The following is a 17920-nucleotide window of genomic DNA, read 5'->3' on the forward strand; positions in this document are numbered from 1 at the left end:
TTCGGACCCACTCTCCCAGTAGAAAAGCATTTTATTGTTGGTTGAACCCGGTGCTATAAAGAGCAGCAGACCCCCAGGCCTGATATGAACAAAGATATTCATTCAGAACAACAACAAACCAGCTCACATGGGCATCCTCAGTACCACGGGAGGAAGCTGATTCAGTAGCCCCAGCAGAGACACATTGTTTTCAGGAGTTGGGTTAAAAAAGGTCAAGCTTTGCAGTTCTTGACGCTTTGCAGTTCTTGACGCTATTTTCGAGGGCTCATCGGCAGGCGGCCGGCGCTGCAGAAAGGTTTCCTTCACGGAGGCGCCGCGTGTTCCTCCTCCGGGTCAGAAGGTGTTGGATCAACGCCGGAGGGCCGAAGACTGATCGTCAGCGCCGCCCGTCTCATGCGATGGCGTTTGAGGGCACGTCCTCGCAACAAACGTTTTTTTCCGGCGCAATATGTACGATGCATTATTGGCTACTTACTGGAGAAGTACTTTCCAACATACATTTAATTTAATGAAACTAATGACATTATGTTGTTGGCCTCTCCTTAGGAGCTGCTGATCAGTACTACCATGTACTGTATACTTATTGTATTTTTTACGTCCTGGCACTTAATGTTACGCACTTATGTACGTTGTACGTCCTTACACTTGAAAATAGTACTTAGCATCGTATCCTAGGTATCTTTTTTGTGTATGGAGAAAGAGTTAACCTAACGATTGTTAGTGTTTGGCACTTGGTTCTATGAGCATCGTTACCGCGACATATTGTTGTTGTACTCTCTTCTGATAAATGTACCTATTGAAAGTCGCTTTGGATAAAAGCGTCTGCTAAATGCTCTGATGTAAATTTACTCTATCCTTCTCCACACCCTAGGAACTCTGATCACAGGAGAGAACTGCGATTGGGGAACTGTTTGTGCGTCGCACCATACACTGTAAAAACCATGGTTTGCGTTCAAACGTTACAAAGATGTAGATGTCACGTTGTGGACGACCATTGGTTGAGATTCTTTGCAAACGGCAGCGGAAAACGATATTGTATTAGTATTCAGCTCAAAGGACGGGAATTAAATGGCCGCCCCCACAGTAACCAAAACTTATTAAATTAAATCCTTCATAACTCTTAAATTAAATTATACTATCAGTGGGTCTTCACAAAACCAATGGAGATTAACTAGCCACTAAGTTTCTAACCAAACAAAGAAATAAATTACATTATGAAATATAGAAATATATCAAAATCATTGAACTAGAATGTGGGCTGAATTTTTTGGCATCCAACCAATGCACACTGCACTCCCCAGTAAACAGCTGTTTTATTGACCCCAAGACAGACAGCCGATGGCACTACATTTATCAGGCTTAATCTAACTATTGTAGAGTGATATATCGATCTGATATCGGACCACTAGAGGCAGTAATTCTATTGCCGTCTACAAGAACCTACCTATCCTGACCTACACCTGCTGATGTATGAGTGCTAGGCTGCAGTGCCATTTGCCTGTGTTGACCATAAACATGTCGAGAGTCATCTCAGTATACCAGAGTAACGTCTGTTCATCTGAGTAGGCCTATACCCAATATACTACAGAGTAACGTCTGTTCATCTGGGTATACCCAATATACTACAGAGTAACGTCTGTTCATCTCAGTGTACCCTATATACCACAGTAACGCAGAGAGGCTAAATGTGTTTATCCACACAACGACAGCACGGCCGTCCGACGAACACGAACAGGACGAATAAACGGCGGTTCCTGCCCTCCATGGGGTTAAGACATGGGGGCCGTAAATCAGCAGCCGGTGGGCCTACAGCCCAGGGATGGCAGGCCAGCTGTAAGCTCAGGTGACCGACCCCCCCCTGCCCTCCTTCAGGTTCTCACAGAGACACAAGGGCTCCATTCTTTCGGCAGACATCACACAGGACTCGTGGTGCTGATCACACCGAACACGTCTAGGGGCTGCAGTGTGAGGTGCTCTGTGGCCTGGAGACAGGCAGAGGAGAACGCCTTTTAACTGTTGCACATCAACCAGAGAACGGTTACGTCTACCTACACCTAAAACTACAACCCTGGGACATCTACAGCTAAAGCTACAAACCTGGAACATCTACAGCTAGAGCTACAAACCTGGAACATCTACAGCTAAAACTACAACCCTGGAACATCGACACCTAAAGCTACAACCCTGGAACATCTACACCTAAACCTACAACATATAAACCTAAACCTACAACATCTACACCTGAACCTACAACATCTACAGTTAAACCTACAACCATACAACAACTCCACCTAAACCTACAACATATACGCCTGAACCTACAACATCTACACCTAAACCTACAACATTAACACCTAAACCTACAACTTTTACACTAAACCTACAATCCTAGAACAACTCCACCTAAACCTACAAACCTACAACGTCTACACCTAAACCTATAACATCTACACACCTAGACCTACAACATCTACACCTAAACCTACAACATTTGCACCTAAACCTACAATCCTAGAACAACTCCACCTAAGCCTACGAACCTACAACATCTACACCTAAACCTATTACATCTACACCTAAACCTATGACATCTACACACCTAGACCTACAACATCTACACCTAAACGTACAATCCTAGAATATCTACACCCTATCTTAGTTAGGCGCTGGGAGCGTTCCTCCAGAGAACCTGAGGTGCTCAGGGCAGCAGATCAGGTGCTCAGCAGCACTAAAAGTCTGGGGGCAAACGTCTGAGATCGGAGGCATTAGGGAGGGAGGATGAGAGGAGGCTGCAGAATAGGTCAAAGGTCGTCAGCATTTTAAGATATTCATCAGATTAGAAATAACTACACAGGACTTCTGCTTGTTTGACTTTGTTTACGGGATGGATTCAAATATCAGAGCTCTGCACTCTGTGCTTTGTGAAATATCACACACACACACACGTTACTGTGTTGAGGTTGTTAATCAAAACAAATGAATCCATCAATGTAGGGATGGCATGTGGAGGGGTGTGTGTGTGTGTGTGCTTGCGTGCGTGTTCTCATGCAAGTCGACTAAGAGCATTAGCATTGCGACAGACAGAAGTCTGTGTACGTTTGTTAACAGAATTAAGAGACCCTCCGCATCAGTGTCAGAGGCCTTCAACTAGCAACACATACATGTCATAGGGTCAGTCTGTACATCAACTGGATTAAAGGAAACACACAGTCTGACCATAGAAGAAGAGAAAGACTTTCCACGCATAGCTTCAATCTAAATGGCTGGTCTTCAAAACACGCTTTCCATTTCAGTTTATAAGGAGTGGACTGGCTTCACACACACACACACACACACACACACACACACACACACACACACACACACACACACACACACACACACACACACACACACACACCTTGTGCTTTATCACATGACGTGGGACACGCATATGATAGCGATCCAGAGAACTAGTGTTTTTTGCCTCCTCTCTTCCCCTTCGACTGGTAAATAACGCTCCCATTGTCCCCCCCACCCCCACCCAACACACACACTCACCCCCTCACACACACACACACACACACACACACACACACACACACACACACACACACTCTCTCACACTCTTTCCCTCCTTCTCTATTGGCACTTCATTGAGTGTGAGAGAGACACTCTGAGTGTTCTGTGGTTTTTAGCGCTGTTGGGAATCCTAGGAGCCAGAGATCAGAAGGCCACTGGAGCCAAATCGGGGGAATTATTTGACCCAAGCTGTAGTGGGGCCTGTGTGTGTGTGTGTGTGTGTGTGTGTGTGTGTGTGTGTGTGTGTGTGTGTGTGTGTGTGTGTGTGTGTGTGTGTGTGTGTGTGTGTGTGTGTGTGTGTGTGTGTGTGTGTGCGTGCGCATGCGCACTTATGTGTATGTAATAACTGATTCCAAGAAAATCTTGATTATGGCAATAATCCATGAATTACACACAATAATCTCCTCAATGGCTCGGAGCGAAAGCCGGAGAGACGAGTTAACCATACGGTTAACGGTTTTATACTGCTGGTCACGGCTCCAATAGTAGATATTCTCTTGAATTGTTATAAATCATGAAGCATCTGGTTTTAATAATATCCTACTTTGACAAATTTGGAAAGACTTTGTGATCATGTGAATGATCGTAGAAAGTCTCAAACTGCAACAACAGATAACCCACTACTACTACTACTGAAGTTTTTCCTGCACGCATGCTGGTCAATTATCCCTCATTTGTGACGGTTCCATTACTAATGTCCTTTTGAAGCAACATTCACACCATGTTAAGTTCTAACAAATGAACCTGATAGTAAAAACCCCCAAAGGAAACCTGGAGTTTGTGCTCTGCTTCACGTGCCTGAACTGGAACTTCTCATTTACATTTAGGGCATTTATCAGACGCTTTTATCCAAAGTGACTTACAATAAGTACATTTGTCAGAAGAAGGAGAAATAAAAATATATCGCTGTCGGTACAGTAGAGATGTTCAGAACCAAATCTGAGCGCTTACAATCGCTAGGTTAACCCATTTGCCGAAAACAACTAAGATAACTAAGACAAGAAGCTATAGGATGCTAGGTACTATTTTTAAGTGCCAGGACGTACAACACACAATAAGTGCTTAAGAGGGTTGTGAGGGGAATAGGGGGGTTGTCAACAGGGTCTCGGTGAAGCCAAGGCCGATCCCGTCAGCTGTAGACCCCCAGATAACCTCTGATCTCACCCCGGGGTCTGACGTCATGCCCCCGGACTATCCCGGCCCGGGACATTGTTGTGAGGGAAGGGCTTCATCCCACAGAGAGGGATTCCTCCAGGGGGAGAAGGCTGTTTGTCCAGAGGACTTCCTGCCTGGCCCTCTCCCTCTCCCTCTCCCGTCGGTTCGGCCAGACGGAGAGTGAACGAGACGTTTCTTTCAGGAATCACTGATCGATTCCGGTCTGTCATCGTGACATGAAACAGCGGCTTCTGGGTTGAAAAAGCAATTGTCCAATGAGTGCTGCAGGGGGACTAATTAGCCAATCAAGTCACGGGTGGGAGTAATGATTAGCCAATCAAGTCACGGGCGGGCCGAACACTGTTCTCAAGCTGTTTTCGAGGTGTGTGTCGTTACCAACTGGGGTAGTAGCAACAATTGCGACGGCTACAGACAAGAAGGACGCTGTTATGGAGGCTGTTCTAAATCTTTTAAAAGTACAGATTAAATCTGGGAAAGAATAAATCATAGTTTGTTGTTATTTCGCTCCGCTCTACTGTTATGACCCCGGGCCAAACCACTACGTTGGCAGGCAGGCCTCGGCAGTGAGCTGGTGACCTATACAGACATTATGAGTCATGAGTCAAACCCGCCCGACCAAACAGGAGCCACCACAGCTCAGACCATCCTGTAATATGCGCCTGGTCTATAGTCCACCAGGCTGAGCCCAGATCACCGCTGAGATGATTCAACAGGCGTGGAAGAAGCGTCCCACATGAGGACGGGCCCGCCCTCAGGGAGGGGGGGGGGGGGGGGGGGGGGGGGGGGGGGGGGGGTTGTGGGCAGGGAGGGACATGATCATACATTCACGTGACTAACCAGTGTGGGACAGTATGGTGAGTGAACTGTCATGCATTCCTCTAGATAGAGCCAGTGTGTGTGTGTGTGTGTGTGTGTGTGTGTGTGTGTGTGTGTGTGTGTGTGTGTGTGTGTGCCAAATGCACCCTGGCTCCACAGCGCTCTGAGCTAAGAGGGGCCGATGGAGTCTACCCTGACAGGAGTCTTTCCTGACAGGAGTCTTTCTTTCTGGGGTTAGTTGGTTGGTGGTTCCCCAGGACATGCATGTTAGTGTGCATGACGTTGGCGTGTAATGCATAGCACGGATACACAATGCGATTCTCCCAAGACGACTCTGTCTGCTTATAAATCACAGAATAGGTTGTGATGACACGACAGAGCTGCAAAATCCAACACCAAAAATATTTTTCATTTATTTTTAACTCCCCGCAATTTTAAAAATACATTTAGTTTCACTTTATGTGCAGTTGCTTTGTAAAAACAATACAACCATATTGTTGTACTATTATATTATATATTACAATGTCAAATTATGGATGACAATTAAAGGCTGACTGAATACAAACACTATGATTCCAAAAGATTTACAAGCGGCTCGATCAGCAAGGCTCACTGTTCAGCCAAAGAATTGTAGCTGAATGGAACTCACTCCCTGAGAATGTGATCATGAGTGATAGTATGAACTGTTTTAACTCAAGACGACCGCTTCTGGTGTAACCAGCAGTATAAGATACTGTTATTTTATCATTACAATTACAATTAGGGCATTTAGCAGACGCTTTTATCCAAAGTGACTTACATCTGTTAATACACACATTGACACACCGACGGCAGAGTCAACCATGCAAGGCGACAGCCAGCTCGTCAGGAGCAGTTAGGGTTAAGTGTCTTGCTCAGGGAGGGACACATCAACATTCAGCTAGGAGGAGCTGGGGATCGGACTAGCAAGTATTAAGTTGTTTTATACAGTTAAGACCGGAGAACAACAGTCATCGTGACTCCATATTCCGTATATACGGTATCAAGGTATCAAGGTATAAAACAATCAACGGTCTAAATTGTTTTCGTCTGTAAAACCCCACCCTGGAAACGTTCCAGAAGTTGGCAAAGATGTGAAAGCATCGGTCGACCATATGCATCCCTCACCCCGCCCAGTGTGAATTATTAACCTGACACCCTGTGGCCCATTCCACGTTCCATTCAGCATGTGGCGTCGGGAGGGGTTAACGCCGTCCCCACCCGGGGGGTGAAGACCTGAGGTGGCTCTAGAACCATCCCCCTGTGTCTCCACCTGAAGGAGATTTCCCAGCGGCCGCAGCCACAGGGAATCCTCCCATGTCCAGAGCCAGGGCAAGGCTGTTATCGCGGTGGTAATGCTGTCAGCGTCTGCCCTGGCCTGCTAAAACCAACGTCTGCTTGGCTGGGACCTTTCTGGTCGGCAGGAACACAAACACTTCGCTGGTGACATTACTCGTATTGTGGATCAGAGAGACGTTTTGAGAGAGTGACTGATGCTTGTTTTTGTGATGCAGCAAGATGTGTTAAGGGTGAGGTTATTGCTAAAAAGGAGAGTGTGAATAAGCGTTCACTGCCCGCCATGTTTGACTCAGAATAGTCTTTGAGGAGACAGGAGCTGTCTTGCATTAAGCATCGTTTGTAGCCTTCATACGTTTGGTCATACGGTTGCATATTAACTTTTGAATGCCTGAATGCGTCAGGGTGGTGATATTGAATTTAATGAAACTGTCACATTTCAGAGGTGAATCGGCATTCCTTCCCAACTGTTGAACTCTATGCTTTTGAATAAATGTAACTTTTTTTTGTTTTTCAAAAGAAAACAACAGTTTTGAGACCAGCGATGGGTCGGATTTGAAACACCACATTGGACAACTCTCTGACCAGTGACACCAGTGACACCAGAGTGGACGCTCTGCTCTGACCAGTGACACCCCAGTGGACGTTCATAAGAGCCACTTATCCTGCTGATTCCAGTCGGGGTGTTTGACTGGTGTGTGAACAGTGAATACAAACTGTGCCCAAGAACGCAAAGTTAAGCAAAGCTGGAACTCTATAGTCTCTATAGTAGAAAACTAAACTAACAACTGTATATTAACTGCGTAGACAGCCTATTAATACAAGTAAAGATTACGCCTATTATTATTAATATGCTTATAATATGGACTAAAAGAAAACTTGCAAATTCATCTTTTCCATGAGCATCACAAAATAGTTATACCATGAGCATTAAAAGATTGACTTATTTGGCATTAGTTTAGATCAACTGTGGGAACGGACAAGGCTGCAGAATCAATGCAAAAACAGGAGATGCATTTCGACGTGCAGGTGTTCATTGTGAATACGCAAAAAGTTTAGTTTGAATTTCAAAGGAGTCGGGCACCCCATTGCAGATGTCCATCAGACTGTAGTGCATAGATGCTGCACCCAGCAACCAGTGCAACAGTAGAGACCCCCCGCGGATTTTCATGCATTCTCACACCAACCAAATCCCACAGTAACACAGGGAATAGATTGTTACAAAACTATGCAAAGACCCAAAGAACCCGTTCGTGCACCCACTCAGTACAGAGCTGGAGCAGCAGTACCAGACGGTCAATGGCCTGCAGAAGGGACTCATGTTCCGTGTCCAGCGACTCCTCACGACCGACACACACAACACGGGGTCCGGGGTCGACCTTACCTCTTCGGTGTGCTTCCGAAGGGCTTTCTCTCGCTCGTACTGTGTCACCAGCTGCTCGTTGTCCTCCTTCAGAAGCTCCAGCTCCACTTCGTGCTCCTGGTTGATGGAGAACACCGAGTCCAAGTTCTCCAACACGGCCACCACAAGCGGCATGAGCTGCTTCACCACGTCCTCGTCGTAGCGGCCGATCAGCCGCTCGAACTCCTGGTAGATCGAGCTGGCCAGACCCGAGACGCGCTCGGACATCATGTCCGAGGCGCCCGAGTCGTCCTGGTACAGCACCACGTCGTCCAGCTCCATTTCCTTCCCCTTCGCTTCAGTCCGTTCGGACCCAGCTAACGGGTTAGCCGAAGCTCTTCGGCTTCACCCCCCTCCTCTGAGCTACTTTAGGGACAACTCAGTGATCTCCCTGGGATATAAGTTCAGCAACATGTGTTGAGAAAGCCGCGCTACGTTTCAGGACCGCTCGTATAGCGGTGCGCACAGGGGACGGCGGTGAGGGGGCCGCCTGGGGAGGCTGGTCTGGGCGCGCTAGCGGAACTGGAAAGTCTTAAGTTGGCTCCTCTTCTCCCTGTTGCTGCGACTCCGCCGGAGCTCCTGTTGATGGGCTGGCCTCTGACGTCACGGCGGACCTCCTGTCGATGGGCTGGCCTCTGACGTCAGTGGCCCTCCTTCCAGTCCAGCACTGCGCCTGGGAGGGACGGACTCGACGGGCTGAACTTGGTGATCGGTTCAGTACGCCATGGGACGACCCACACCAAATCCCGGTTTTGGATTATTGTAACTTTGAATAAAACACGTCATACGGGAAAAAAAAGTATTATATTTCATAATTTGGTTTTACAAGTTTTTGTAAAAAAAACAAACATCGAGGCTGAAATATGTGTGATGTTTATTTATTTGCACATTTTCTCAGATCTGAAAACTTGTGCATACATCTCAGGAGTCCGAGTTTCTAACTGATAAAATGTCCACAGCCTTCCACAAGTACAGGATATCATATTACTATTTTACATCCATTGTTCTAAGCAAAAAAAGTGGGCTGCAATGCATGCTCCGTTGTAAACCTACGCCGAAATGTAAACCCGTCACGTTTATAGAATTTGGATCAATCACTCAGTTATTTTTTCTCTGCGATGCATTAGGCACTAAAACACCCTGATGTTTATTTTAAGACATTCAAACACGAGACAAAACCACAGGAACTGAGGAACACAAGTCCATGCGTTGGCAAGCTAATATCCTCCCCCTCATCTTGCAGGCATCTGCGTGGGTGTGGAGGTCCTGCGGGCAGCTGAGCTGTGGTCGCAGCATGTGGTGGATGTGCCTGCGAGGTGCACGAGTCTCTACCAACACTACAGCACTCACACACAAACATTAAATTAAAGTGATAACACTTAAAAGTGCAGTTAAACTGCATGGCTAAGCGAACACTGCTGTACACAGCGCACAATCAATGCCCACGCCACGTGGCAAGGTATTATATTTTTTTTCACCTGCTTAGAATTGGCTGTTGAATCATGAATACATTAAATTTAAAAATGGAAAAAACTAAAAAGTGCGAGTCAAACTCAGAGTTCAGGGAGTTTAAAATGAGTGCTCCGTCAGACCCGTCCTCGTGGGGGAAAATCAGGTTTGCCCAGAAGTTTGGGCGACAGGTTCAGACTCATTCCTGCCGTACATCCATGCAACCGCTCCCTGACGTCCCTGGAACACGGAGAGCAGAGTTCAAATCCCTCTGGCTCTGGGGAAGGAAAGCCTGGGGCCGGATCCGTAAGGAACAGGAAGGGCCCCGACGCTGGGGCCCGTGGAATGGGGCGGGGCCGGGGCGGGGCGGGGCGGGGCCAGGGTGGAGTTGGAGTCCCAGGAAGAGTTTTTTCTGACCCCAAAGAAAACCGGACAAAACCAGGGGTCTCGATCGAGACGGCGTCGGGCCACGGGGTGGCTTTCAGATGACGGTGTGGTGGTTGTTGCCGAGTGACGAGGAGGATGGGCAGAGGTTGAAGGGCCGGTCGGCGGTGAGGCTGCGCAGCGCACGGAGCACGGCGTCCGGCATGTGGTCGGCCATCATCCGGGGGCTGATGAGGACGCTGCGGAACGCCGCCTCGCTGGACCACTCGGCACGGTACCGGACCTGGGCGAAACAGGACCTGGGGGGGAGGAGGTGGGGGAGGACAGGGGAGGGGGAGGAGGAGGAGGAGAGGGGGGGGAGGAGGAGAGGGGGAGAGGGGAGGAGAGGGGGAGGGAGAGAGAGGGGGAGGAGGAGGAGGAGCAGAGAGGGGAGAGGGAAGGAGGAGAGAGGGAGTAGGAGGGAGGAGGAGGAGGGGAAGGGAGGGAAGAAGGAGAAGGAAGGAGGGAGGAGGAGAAGGAAGGAGGGAAATAGAGGGAGCAGGAGAGAGAAGGAGGGAGCAGGAGGGAGCAGGAGAGAGAAGGAGGGAGCAGGAGGGAGCAGGAGGGAGAAGGAGCGTGGTTAATGTTTTACTATCTTCTCGTTGGCTCCCTGTGGGTGTCAGACTCTACTCCAGCCCAAGGCTCTAGCCACCTGCGGGAGGGCCCGTCCTCCGTCAGGTACAGCACGCGGCCGGGCAGGAAGAGGGGCAGGTGGGTGGCGGCGTGGGCGGGGGAGTCGTCGGAGGCCAGGCTCTGATAGGACGAGGAGTGGCGCACCAGCAGAGACTCCTCCCCCAGGAGCGGCTGGCTCAGCTCCTCCTCCAGCCGCTGGTGCTCCAGCTCCGTGGGCGAGTCGTCGGGCTCCCCCCCGAACACCTCGTACCAGCAGCCCTGCAGCAGGATACGGTACTGGGGGGGGGGGGGGGGGGGGGGGGGCACACACACACACACACACACACACACACACACACACACACACACACACACACACACACACACACACACACACACACACACACACACACACACACACACACACACACACACACACAGGGGGAGAGAGTCAGCTGACAGGACTAAAGTACAGCGAATGGTTTTGTTCTATTGGGATTAAATAACTTATTATTATTCAATTCCAGTTTTGATTTGGATAATAATCACCTGTTGATGAACTTCAACTAGCTCTATTTGCATTTCAACATACATTCACACATATGTTTTACATTTCTAAATCAGTTTTGTTCAACTTTGGTATAAATATGCTGTTAGAGAAAACAAACTAAAAACTAAATGAATTGTAATCCTTTATAGTTGATGTGTGTGCTATGGGGTTCGGAGGAGTCCTCACCTTTGGTTTGTTGCAGTTTGACACCATTTTGAGGATTCTCCTCTTCAAGTCTTCCATGTTAGGAATGCTGAGTCTGTTTCCAACACATGGAGCAAGACAAAGCATGAAAAGGATGGACTATAACACACACACACACACACACACACACACACACACACACACACACACACACACACACACACACACACACACACACACACACACACACACACACACACACACACACACACACACACACACAGTGGGGGGTATGCCCAGATTATGGTCTCATGCTCACCTGGGCACTAGGTCCTTCCCCAGCACAACAGAAACCACAAAGTCCTTTGAATAATCGGCCAGGGCTTTACTGCAGGAGGAAACGAAAAGAGGCATTAGAGACAGTTACCTCTGATGTCTAACATTACAGTATTATTACTTTACCTCGCCACGCTGAGCCTTCTGCAAGGCTCACAAACCAACAGGTTTAGTGTTCCGGAGACACGACTGTTTCTACATGAAGGTAAAGGTCTAAAGGTTTCTACATTTCATAAGCATAAGGCCCAATCCCATTTCTACCCCTTACCCAATTCCCCTACCCCTCCCCCCTTCCCCTTAGCCCTTCAAAACAAGGGTAAGGGGAAGGGGTAAGGGGCAGAAATGGGATTGGGCCTAAATCAGCCTGTAACTCCAGTCAGCCGAGTGGAAAGTTCACCTCAGCAGTCCCCCTGGTGGCGAGAAGGCGTAGCACTGCAGGTTGGGGAAGGAGTGACGCAAGAGGACGGCCAGCAGAGAGGCGGTGCCCCCTCCCAGGCTGTGGCCGGTAATGACCAGCTTGTACTCCTGGAGACGCAGAGAAACAACACCAAACACACGACGTCATCACCAGGGCCCACATGAGTCATCGGACGTTATAGCGGCCTACATGGAAAAAGAAAGTTGAAAATCGAACTGCAACTTTTTTTCGCGTTTAGCAGATGCTTCTATCCAAAGAGACTTAAAACAAGTCAGTTTGTCAGAAGAAAGAGAACCAACGACATATCGCTGTCGGTACAGTAAGGATGTTCATAGAACCAAGTGCCAAGTACTAACAATGGCTAGGTTAACCCATTCCCCTTATACAATAAAGATAGGGTAAGGGTTAGGATAAGATGCTACACAATGCCGAGTACTATTTTTAAGTGCAAGGACGTACAACATACCATAGGTGCGCACTTTAATTAACAACTAACCAAATTGCTCCATGAGGAATAACTAAGTGTAAAGGGTTATTTAGTACGAGGCGACTCAGTGAAGCAGTGGAGTAAAGAACAGAGGCCGGTTGATCTACGGTTCATTCAGCGTTCATCAACAGGTCCTCTGTGGTGGGTCGTTACCGGGGCGATGGCGAAGGCCTGGTTGAGGATGCCGTCGTTGACTAGCTTCCTGTAGATGTAGCGGGCGGCCTGGGACATGCCCTGCATGGAGCGGACAAACATAGCATTAGTATCTGAGTCTCACTCCATGTCTCTCTATCTCCCGCTCTCTGTCCATCGCACGCACTTCATGGATCCATCTCGCCGTCAGTTCCACTCTCCATACGTCTCTCACTACAGCCGTCTCGCTATCGGTCTCTGATCCTTCATCTGTCTATATATATCTTTGTGTCTCTCTGTCTGTGTCACTCTGTCAGTCTCCAACACTCCATACGTCTCCCTCTCCATACGTCTCTCTCCACCTCTTTCCAATCCCATCTCCAGCCATCCATCTCACTCTCCATGCATCTCTCCATATGCCACACCTCTCCATACGTTGCTCGAACAACTCCTATCTCAATCCCATCTCAATCCATCCATCTCTCTCTCCCTTTATACATCTGTCTCCATCTAAATCCTTCTCACCCTCCCCGGTCCTCTCTGCCCATCTCCATCCCTCTATCGGTCTCACTATGACCAAGCCGCCTCTGCTTTGACCAGGAGGCCCGCGGCCCGGGCGTGGGCTCACCTTGTGGGCGTAGCAGGTCCCAGAGACCCCGTCCACTGGCAGGTTCTCACAGTCGGCCGACAGGTCTGTGAGGACGTCCTACAGAGAGGGGCACAGGACGTGAGCCGGTCGCTGAGTTAGAAGACAACTACTAGCGACAGTCGAGTACAAAATTAAATAAAACAACGGTATCCTATTGAATAGTGAGCTACAAGACTACAGCAAAATAGTATATTAAGAAAGTGGAAGCATATAGAAATGAGCAACGCCTTTTCTGTGAGTGCTTTCTATGTTGTGGTGGTGTGGTGGCAGGGGTAGATGAGGTGGGACTCACCTTTAGTGACAGCGTTCCACGGACAGCCACCAGTATAGCTTCCCTCTTATGATCCAGGGCCACAAAGAATGGGATCTCGTAGATCTGCAACACATCGCGTACATTGGTCACTGGTCATTCATTATGGTGTTTGACTTCTGTGAAATAGTTACAATCCCATAAATAAAAAACTAAAAAAACAGGTTCAGTTTATACAAGTTGAGATTCACAGTTCACAAAATTCACATAACTGAGATAACTGCTACTGAACATGGATTTACACTTGTGACCATGTCATTTGTCAAAAAGACTTTATATGCAATCTTATTTTCCTGAGTGTATTCCAAAGTGTATTCCCTTCACGTGATCCATTTGGATGCTCTGTTGGGACAGCAGACCCAAGGAGGGCCGGCCCGTTCCCAGCCTCTCGCCCACCTGGTTGTGGAAGCTGACGTAGATGAAGTCCCTGTAGCCCAGGCCAGTGCTGAGCAGCACGGAAGAGAAGTGACAGCCCAGGTGATCTCCACCCACGATGTCGTACTCCGCCGCCTGGCTCCTGCAGCTGAACGCACACCATGACAACACACACACACACACACACACACACACACACACACACACACACACACACACACACACACACACACACACACACACACACACACACACACACACACACACACACACACACACACACGCTGTTAAAAAGCCACGTCAAAAGTACACCCATTCATCTTCTGTTTTATGTTGATGTTTGTTTGTCGATTATTAATACACTGAATCTGTTGAACTGTGAACAATCGTTGCAATTTTGCGTCCGTTTCCCTGACACGCATCTCAATGAACGCTATTGACCACCGGTTTACCAGTCTCCGCTGAGCTTGCAGGGGCCTGTGAGGGGGTTGGAGTAGATGTACATGGGCCAGCCGTATGCCGCGGCAGCGAACTGCATGCAGTGGGCAGCCTGCCCCAGCTCCACCTCCAGTTCGGCCTCCTGCAGGCACAGGGACGCAGGACATGTGGTCAAACATCATGAGCTGAATCCCACCGGTGATACGGCGCTGAAACATTAGGATAATTATGTTAAATAAATACATAAATATGAGGTTGCAAAATATTTCGGTGGATGCATTCCGTGTGGACTCAAGTTGTTCTAACTTGTAAACGGATGAGCTTAAAACAAACATAACCAGTCTGACGTTGTTACTACTGTTAATAAACCCCAGATACCAAAACCACAGTGACCAGTACCAGTCACATGATGGGGCTGGCAGTCACACTCTTACAATGGGGGAGGAGGGGCTATGGGCCAGAATGTCGTCCGGATCTCTGTGGTGCGCCATCTTGTCTTGTTCCTGGTGAAGTAGAGCCAGTCCAGCCGCAATGTCACTGGGCACCAGGTCTGTATCCTGTTATCACACAACACACACAAGCAGAGAATGGAAGCATATGAAATGTTATGTAATCAAGTTAAATAAATAAAAGGAGACAGACAGACAAACAGAGACAGAGAGACAGAGACAGACAGAGAGACACACAGAGACAGAGACAGAGCGACAGACAAAGAGAGAGAGGGACAGAGACAGACAGACAGAGAGACAGAGAGAGAGAGAAGGGTATAGAGGGAGAGAGAGACAGTGAGAGAGAGAACCAGAGTCCCACAGAGAGATGTTTTCCTCACAGAGAAGAAGCCGCTGACGAGCTGAGCGATGCTGGAGAAGGCCGCCCGGTGGCTCTCGTCCTGCGGCAGGCAGCAGCACAGTAGGCGCAGCCGGCTCTCCCACACCTGGGTGGCCACCGAGCGCGCCGTGGACAGGAACTGGCTGCCCTCGCTGCTCTCCAGGTCCCGCACGCCCAGCTGCTCCGGGGCGGGCGGCCGCGGCCGGGAGTCGCCCAGCGGGTCGAAGACAAACACCACGCCCAGCCCCGTGGAGAGCAGCAGGATCCAGCTGCAGGAAGCACCACAATCAGGGTAAGAGTGTCGCATTTAAGTCTGCCCCCCATCAGACTGTAGTACCGCTAAAAGACTCAAAGGTTTCATCACGGCAATGTTGTTGTTATTATTAAAACACTATCTGTATTAATAATGCAGATCTGTGAACAATCATTGTATTTTTGCATCAGTTTTACAAGAAACGGATCAAAATTAATATTAACAACCACCGGTTTGCCAGTCTCAGCTCAGCTTGTATCAGCCTGTGAGCGGGTTGGAGTAGACGTACATGGGCCAGCCGTGTCTAATCACAAGACCCTTGACTTCTGAGGTCAGCTTGTGTGTTGTGCGTCAGGCTATGCAAGGATAAATATTTGTTGCTATCTAGAAAAATTAGGTCCAATATTATTTGGGGAAATAGATTCCGCTGTCGAGTTCGGATGAGCCTACCTCGCTACGACCGCAGCGATGACGGCCCCCACTGTGGCGGGGTCGCAGCCTTGGCTGTCAGCCGACGCCCAGATAGCCCCGAGACATGCCCACACGATCTCCGGGAGATAGAGCAGCGCTCGCAGGTACACCAGCACCGGGATGGACCGCCTGGGGCCCGGGTTGGTAATGGTACCTGGGGAAACCAAAAGCCTTTCTCTATAAAACGCTGTAGACTCTGGATCCGACAGCAACAGGTCAATAAGGGAAGGTCTTTAGGAACTTGGAAACAAATTGTGCCGTTATGCATCCTGACAGCCGCGGGTTTCTCACCTTGAGCACTGACGTAGATGATGGCACACAGCGACAGGATGACCAGAGCGAGTAGGACCAGCAGCACCACCAGGTAGCCATGAAGCACCCCCCCGCCGGGGCAGTCGAAGCTGCCTTTGTGCAGGCTGTACAGGATGAGGGTTCCGATCCACCTGAGGGACGACAGTGAACGAGTGCGTTTGAGTTTGAAAGGTTGGGACGTGTGAACGTCCATAATGATTGTCCATCCATTTGTAAAGGACATGCATAAACCATCAGACGAGGATTTGTTTTTACAACGAACCAGATCACTCGGAGGAACAGCTCGAAGGCCCCGGGCAGGACGAGGTCGTCGCTGGCGATCCCCCACCGGCGACCAAAGGCCACCATGCCCGGCATGATGAGACTGAGGTACTTCGCTGTTTAGAGAAACAGATGTGGCCGACAGTCAGCAAGACGGTCCATCATCTACTCAACTCCATTCTACTCACCATAAAGGTCAAATATCTACTGTATGTCCAACATGGACTCTAGTCTATTGTACTCCCCATGAAGGTCTTACATCTACTCGTAATGTAGGTCTAATAACTACTGTATGTCCAACATGGACTCTACTCTAATCACCATGTAGGTCTTACATGGACTCTACTCACCCTGCAGGTGTAACAACTAGTCTCACTTACGTGCAGGTTTTCAAACACTGTGGCGAAAGGGGTTGAGCTGATGTCTTTCACCCACTAAAGGTTATATGCCTTCGGTACGTCATCACCAGAACCACATTATCAGATCGATATCCTGATCGATATCGAGCATCCACGTACCTGGGCGTTCCTGTTAGCCAGTTAGCTAGCATCGGTTCTTTTAATAATCTCATTAATGTATTATATAAAGACAAACCAATCAAGACCCTGACCTGTTTGTGACGGGTGCGGTTACATCGTCCTCGGGGTTGTGTAACCTAGAGCTGAACCGGGGCCATGGTAATCTGTCCTGTTAGCAGCCTTGCGTGACTGTGTTGTTGTCTTGTGGACCGGATGCTCGCTTGTTGTGGTTTGTTTTGCTGAGCCGAGCTGCGGTCCGCTCGGCTCAGCGGTCCGCAGACAGCACGGATCTCTGTGAATAGTTCCGCTTAAAGGGAAAAAATATGTTTCATGGAAAACCTTTCAGTAACTAAAATAAACGTGTTAATTCAAAACAGCGGCGTCCCCTTTGATATATGATGCATAAGATAACAGCACAAAAAAACGCTGAATATCTTGAATACGAATCTAAAGATTGGACAGCATTTGGTTCAGGAGTAAATACAAATATGGATATTTTGTGTTGGACAAACTATCTGTACTAAATAATTAAAAAATCTTCGATTCGTATGGAAAGGAGGCATGCAACTCATTAGATGGGCGTTCCTCTTACAACTGTCACTTGGGTGATTCATGGGTGTCTCCTCTTGGGTGTAATTACACACACCGCCACGGCATGTCACTGTCCCCACCCTTACACATTTTA

General features: G+C 48.6%; 2 protein-coding genes across 5 annotated transcripts in view; both read right to left on the bottom strand.

Annotated features, from left to right (window-relative positions):
- The window catches only part of spag9b (sperm associated antigen 9b), a 39484-nt gene extending 30647 nt beyond the window's left edge, over positions 1 to 8837 (bottom strand). For all 3 annotated transcript variants that reach the window (XM_030339412.1, XM_030339411.1, XM_030339410.1), the window contains exon 1: positions 8252 to 8837. In XM_030339412.1, coding sequence (XP_030195272.1) covers positions 8252 to 8551 — 300 coding nt within the window. In that variant the 5' untranslated portion in view covers positions 8552 to 8837. The remainder of the gene's footprint in view (positions 1 to 8251) is intronic.
- A 294-nt stretch (positions 8838 to 9131) lies between these two features.
- Positions 9132 to 17537, bottom strand: daglb (diacylglycerol lipase, beta). Of its 2 annotated transcripts, none has more exons than XM_030339419.1 (16): positions 17328 to 17537; positions 16719 to 16833; positions 16436 to 16587; positions 16124 to 16298; positions 15422 to 15689; positions 15027 to 15149; positions 14607 to 14734; positions 14176 to 14302; positions 13762 to 13845; positions 13449 to 13526; positions 12842 to 12922; positions 12181 to 12308; positions 11767 to 11835; positions 11490 to 11562; positions 10794 to 11050; positions 9132 to 10401 (listed from the first exon to the last, which is right to left on the bottom strand). In XM_030339419.1, the coding sequence occupies exons 2-16, from the start codon at positions 16811 to 16813 to the stop codon at positions 10200 to 10202; spliced, it is 2040 nt and encodes a 679-aa protein (XP_030195279.1). In that variant the 5' UTR covers positions 16814 to 16833; positions 17328 to 17537; the 3' UTR covers positions 9132 to 10199. The 2 variants fall into 2 exon arrangements, with proteins under 2 accessions (XP_030195279.1, XP_030195280.1); XM_030339420.1 differs by lacking the exon at positions 17328 to 17537 and adding an exon at positions 17098 to 17283.
- Positions 17538 to 17920: the final 383 nt, after the last annotated feature.

Source organism: Gadus morhua, chromosome 18 (assembly GCF_902167405.1).
Source record: "Gadus morhua chromosome 18, gadMor3.0, whole genome shotgun sequence".
NCBI lineage: Eukaryota > Metazoa > Chordata > Actinopteri > Gadiformes > Gadidae > Gadus > Gadus morhua.